At 54.4% G+C, this 6,000-nt stretch overlaps 1 protein-coding gene across 5 annotated transcripts in view; it reads left to right on the top strand.

The window, feature by feature from the left end:
- Positions 1–207: 207 nt before the first annotated feature.
- Positions 208–6,000, top strand: part of HEG1 (heart development protein with EGF like domains 1) — a 94,252-nt gene continuing 88,459 nt past the window's right edge. For 2 of the 5 annotated variants that reach the window (XM_037033708.1, XM_037033707.1), the window contains exon 1: positions 211–765. In XM_037033708.1, the coding sequence (XP_036889603.1) occupies positions 429–765 (337 nt within the window). In that variant the 5' untranslated portion in view covers positions 211–428. Of the gene's footprint in view, positions 766–6,000 lie in introns of all 5 variants that reach the window. The other 3 variants (XM_037033711.1, XM_037033710.1, XM_037033712.1) reach the window with 3 other exon arrangements.

The following is a 6,000-nucleotide window of genomic DNA, read 5'->3' as shown; positions in this document are numbered from 1 at the left end:
ATGGCAAAGCAATACGAATGGGTGTGTGTGTATGCAAAGAGACCGAGTTGACGGCTCAGTGGCCGTCACCCGGGGTCCCCAGCCCGCCGCCCTGCGGTGGTCGGCCCCCGCCCCCTTCCTGCCCTCTCCCCGCCCCCGGGCCGGCCGCGCTCGGCGGGTGATGTCAACCGGCGGAGGAGCCGCCCGCCCCGCGACCCGCCCGGGCTAATTAGCATGTAGCGGCGCCCGGGCCGCCTCTGCCGCGCCCGCCGGCCCCCGGCCGCCCCCCCGCGGCTCCCCACAACTTTTGAGGCGGGGACTGCGCTCGCAGCCTCACTTCGCTGACTTCCCGGCCCTGCACGGCACCCGCTGCGGCTTCCCTCGCACCCGCGCCCGCCCCGCGCCCTCCCCGCGCGCCGGGCATGTGAGCGCGGGCGGACGCCGCCACCATGGCCTCGCCGCGCGCCTCGCGGTGGCTGCCGCCGCTCCCGCTGCTGCTGCCGCCGCTGCTGCTGCTGCTGCTGCTGCTGCCGCCGGCAGCCCCCGGGACGCGGGGCCAGACGCCCTCCCCGGCCCGTGGCGCGCCCAGCGGGGCGCCTCTCGCGCGCGCGAGGCTGGCGCGGTCTCCCCAGCCCGGCCCGGAGCACGAGCTGCAGTCGCCGCCGCCCACTCCGTCCCCGGAGCGCCGCGGGCCCGCGCCCCCCGACTCCAGCCAGACGGCCCCTGCACCGGACGCCGCTACAGGGCCGGGACCCTGGGGCCCGGTGCCCCCAGGCGGGAGCGCTGGTGAGTGTGAGCCGGGGGCCTGGAGCCGAGCGAGCTTCGGGCTTGGGGTGTGGACGCGCCCTGGGGCCGCATCCCCCACCTTAGGCCCCTGGACTCTGCTCGACCCGGGTGGGGGCTTCGCTGACCTGAGCGAACGTGGGATCCTGAGGGCGGGCTAGGAGGGAGGGCAGCGAGCGGGCAGTGTGGGCTTCCTAGACGATTTCGCTGGTGGCTGGATTTAGGGGTGTGACCATCCTGTTTTCCCCCTTGGAAGAAAACTTATCTCCCATGATGTACCCAGGATCTCCCTCCCAACCCTCTGTACATACCCTCCTTTAAAAAAAAAAAAAAAACAGAAAGAAAGAAAAGGAAAAATCCTAAACCTTCCAAAGCATCTTACCAGCTCTCAGAGTGATGATGTCCGGCCTGCCCAGTCTCCAGTTTCATTCTTCTATAGATACAGAGGTGTCCTCTCCAGGTACAGAGCCCAACTTTGAGAAATAAAGAACTGGTTTTGAAAGAATTCTACCCCTGGGACATTATAAAGGACAAAGGATGTAGTTGAAAACAAAACACTCTACCGGTTCACTGTGAAAGCAGAGGTAGTGGGGGGGATGGGCTGAGGGGTTGGGGTTGCAAGGTCGAGCCCTGGAAGGCCACTGCTGGCGTGCCACAGGACTGTCCCTGGGCCTTTTCCTCCCCTTTCCTTATACACGCAGCCACTGCCTGAACTGCTCAGAGGACCTGCCCACTCTCCTCCTGTCCGTTTCTCCCAGCTCCTTCTTTAGGTCTGGAAGAAATGCGAAAGTCTGAGTGAAATTTCAACTGTGATGCCATTGTGACCTTGGAAATGGCAGCTCTTTAGATCTGTGTCTCCATCTGTGAAATGGAAGTAATGGTCCCCGTTCCTCCTGGAGTGCTAGTGATGATATGACAAAATGAAAGTAAAAATAGTGGAAAGTGCTCTGAACAAAGCCCGCAGTGTGGCGGTAACGCCCTGCCTGTGAGTGACACAGGGCACATGCTCTCTCAGAGTTATCCTGGAGACTTGGAGTTTAGGTGCAGGGTGAGAGTTCATCTTCCTAGGTGACACTTCATTTAAGTTTCTCACGTCACACACACACTGTGGTATTGGAAATTAACTTGCTTTGTTGAACCTAGGGATGCATCCTCCAATTAAATTTTTAAAAGTTAAAAAAAAAACAAAACAGTTCCCCCAGCAAACACTCAACTCCACCATTGCAAAATGCCCTGTCTCTGAAAATCCCTTGTTTCTAAATCACGGGCACAAGGTTGAGAACTGAAGGACAGTAAGGGAAGGGAAAGGAGAAAGAAGTTCAAAAGACCTGCTGCAGACACGCCCACGCTGACTCCGATTTTAGATGACTTACAACGCATTGTTTTAAGTTCCACGGGAAGGAATTAAGAACATAAAGAGAACACTTCCTGGCTTTCTTGCACCAGAAAAGTAACTGAGGAACACTGTTGTGTTTTGTGAGTTTTCTAAGTGGGAAGTGGAGTCCAGGGGCCTGGGGCCGTGTCAGAGGAGACACCCAGGAACTGCAGGCAGCTTTCTCTGGTTGGTGATCAGTCTTTCTTAGCTGAGACTCCGATCTTAGGGGATGGGAAGGAGGGAGGGATGATGCCTTTCAGGGTGGGGTCGGGGTGCAGGCTCTGACTGGATGAAGCTGGCGCAAGAGTCTCCTCCCGTCTGTGGCCAGGAATCCCTACCTGTTGCAGAAAGCTAGGTGTCAGAGAGCTGGGTATTTTGAGGAGAGGGGCAGTGGAGGAAAACTGGCTTGGAGACTCAGCAGGGGAGAGTTGGGCTGGGCAGGGCTGCTCTTTGCTAGTCAGGGCCTCCTCCTGGGCCCCGAGTATCCCACTCTTCTTTGAAGGTTTGGTGGATAAACACTGCTAGTCTTGGTTTTACAACCTCAGTTTGATTCATTCTGCGAGGTGAGAGTGAAGGAGATTTCAGGTTCTTGTGAGATGGAGCAATGCATGTGAGAGCCCCGGAGATCAGGCAGGCAGGGGGTGACGCAGTCTAAAAGTTCTCTTACGTAAGAGGGTCTCTCCTGGTGCCCCCATAAAGACTGCCCAAGGAGCATCTGCTGTTCTGCAGGAGACCTAAGGCTGGATCTCAAGTCGGATGTTAGGAACCTGAGATTAGAAGAGAGGAAATTGATTACCTACTGAAAACTGCTAGAAGCTCGTAACATGACTGAGGATTCGGGCACCTCCCGTGCTTGTTTCCTAGTGGTGACTCAAACAGTGTCTTTTTGGGGAGAAAAGAAAAAAAACAAGAGAGCCAGCACTGCCCGATTTCAGAGATGAGGAGAGTCTGAGTTTCCTAATAATCTCCAAGGATTTTTTTTGGACCCTTCTTCATAGGCCACCATGAATCACAAGGCACAATCAGTTATCTCCCAAGGCAGCCAAGTCACCTCGCTGAACGGGCCTCCGGAAGCGCACGGGTCCACATCGCCCCCCTTGCGTGTATCTGCCCTCTCAGTACCGACAGATGGCCCTCCAGGCTGTGAACCAACGGTTTTGTGTTTGGGGTGGTGCTCCCTCCGGCTGGTAATGAGCCCAAGGCTTACAAATAATGTGTTTCTTCCGACCGTTGGAGAAACTGCCTGCAGCCCCCCTTCTGCTGCAAGGATGCTCTCGGTCAGTGCCTAGCCCTCGTGGCTTGGGCTTCCAGATACATGGGCGCTGCCAGCTGGGGCCAGCTATATTTTTTTCTTGCCTGGGACCATTTCTAGACCGTTTCCTCCTCTTGACAAAGTCCAAGGTTCTCACTGTTAAGTAACCATCCTTGCCTCTGCTTGTGGGTGGTTGGTTGGCCTGCACTAGACTGCAAGCCCCAGGACAGCAGCCCCCCACCGCACCCCAAAGCCATTGGTCAACTTTCTCGTCCACCTGTCCCCTGCTGGCCGTGTAGCTGAAGTTGTTGCTGAGGATGCAGCCAGTGGAGATGAGAGGATGACAAGTCCTAGAGATATTCTTGGCATTTTGGGTTTTTTGTAGTTATTGTTTTAAACAACTCAGGGCTTCCCAGCCACAGTTCTAATTTGATTTTCATATGCCATGATTTTTGCGATGTAGAGGCCATGCTTTGATTGTGAAATCTGCAGATGAGAAGGGGAAAAAGAGCTTCAGTCATAATGCAAATCAATGGAGAAGGAAAGAACTTTCCCACCCAAAGGGGAAATGACGCTGAGTAGATGAGCAGTCAGCCCAAGGAATAATAATCTGAGAAAAATGCAGCTCCCCAGAGGAAAGGAAGCACTGTGGGCCCAGCCCCTTCTGGGCTGTCTCGTAGCTGCCGCCTGCACTGCTGTAATGTAGCGGGCCAACTTCGACATTTAGCTGGAGCTGCTGGGTAGACCAATACACAGGGCAGGGAAGACCCAGGCTGGGCAAGAGGCAGCTCTGCTGGGAGCGGAGAGGGGCTTTGGTCCAGGAGTTTGGCTCCTGTGTTCTGGCCAGGCTAGGGGCCGGGGAGACATGGGGATTCCTGAGAAGCCCGCTTGCTTTGATAGAGGATGTCCTCAGTAGAAGGAAGGGTGGGGAAAGGGACTCTCCATGCCTGGTGTGTTTAAAAGCCATATCCTTTTAACCTTGCAAAAAACCCTTCCCTCGGCCTGTGCGCAAATGCTGGACTGCTGCTTTCTACCCAGGAGCTGAATGGTGTGGGCAGAGGGACAATGAAAGGTGTTTGATGCCTGGCTGGACAGTGACTGCATTCCCCATCCTGGAGTCCTGGAGAGCTGGGGAAAGAGCCTCTGCCCTCACAGTGATCCCCTTTGCCTTCCGGCGGCTCTGCCCAGCTGGCTGAAAACAGTGTTCTTGGAGTTGACTTGTCTCAGAGTCGCTCAGAAAGCAAGCCGAGAACAGATGGCAGGCAGAGTTTTCAGGAGACACTTGCTGCCTTCTTCAGGGGTTTCCCTCTGCCCCCCCAGGCCCCTTTTGTATAAATGGCCAGTTTCAGCTGTGATAAATGTCTCTCCCTTTGAAGAATCCTGGGGAGGTGACAGGGAGGGAGATTACTGTTGGTCCCTCTTTGGGCTTCCAGCCTTGGAGCACCTTCCTGGGGCGGGAGCTTTCCTGTTCCTCATCCCAGTTGACCCTCACAACAGTCCTGTGAGAGGTATTCTTTCTTCTCTCGCAGCTGTAAAAACTGAAGCCTGGCGAGGTTAGATCACACAGTGGATGGAGGAGGCAGAATTGAAATTGATTTGGCCGAATAGATTTGTGTTTTTCACAGTGTCGTGCAGCGGCCGTTTTCCCATCGGAGGGATGGAGTGAGAATCGCTCTGGATTGCTAAGATGCTCTCCGGCGCCTCATTGTTCTTTCTTCTTGGGGCTCTTGTCCCTTTTCAGAGAGGAGGGACTAAGACTGGGTGAGAAGTGGGATGCGGAGATGTCAGTGGTAGTGGGGACTACTGCAGAGTAGAGATCAAATCAATTTGGGGGGGGAAATTGCTGAAGATGAGGCTGTGTGAGTGTGTGTGTGTGTAATATAACATCATATACATATATATGTATATACACATATATAATGGTATTTTACATAGACATTGTGAATTATGCCCGACTTGTATGCCAATCCATAGGTTATTGATGCCTGAGGTAGCTACATTAATTATCAACCGAACTAAAATGAATTGATGACGTCTTTAATGGGCTCTCTCCTGGGAGCATGGCTGATATTATGAGGCAGTTCTTATGCGTACCTATGTAATATGAGGAGAGGTTAAATGGTGTTCCCATTCAGAGCCTGTAAAATCGTTTTCACTTTAGCATCTGTGCCCTCTTTTCACCCTCACCGTTCGTCTTACATAGGCAAAAACGAAGATGTTTCTGTCCTGTGGTTCTTTCCTCTTCTTCTGCTGGAGTGTGGCAGATACCACAGTTGTGTCACAATTGACTGATTGGTAAGTCAGGAAGTATTTCTAGAGCATCTTCTACATACCAGGAGGCTGTGCCAGGGGGCACGGAGATTGCAGTGCAAGTCCGCATTGCTCCCAGGAACATGCGGTCTTCGGGAGGCACAAGCATCAAGTTGAGAAGTGAAACAGTGCAGTAGTGATTCGTAAGTGAGTATCGTGAGACGATCCCTCCCAGCGGAGGAACGGTGTGGGTGGATGGCGGCAGCATGCAGAGGTGGAGAGGCCGCTGGAGGTGGGTAGTCTGGGGGACTTCAGGGAGAAGGAAGGAGTTGACAGGGGTATGGATAGACAGAGAGGTGAG

Source organism: Sturnira hondurensis, unplaced genomic scaffold, assembly GCF_014824575.4.
Source record: "Sturnira hondurensis isolate 20B ecotype Veracruz unplaced genomic scaffold, ASM1482457v3 Scaffold0021765, whole genome shotgun sequence".
Lineage (NCBI taxonomy): Eukaryota > Metazoa > Chordata > Mammalia > Chiroptera > Phyllostomidae > Sturnira > Sturnira hondurensis.
This window is presented reverse-complemented; position numbering and strand designations above follow the sequence as displayed.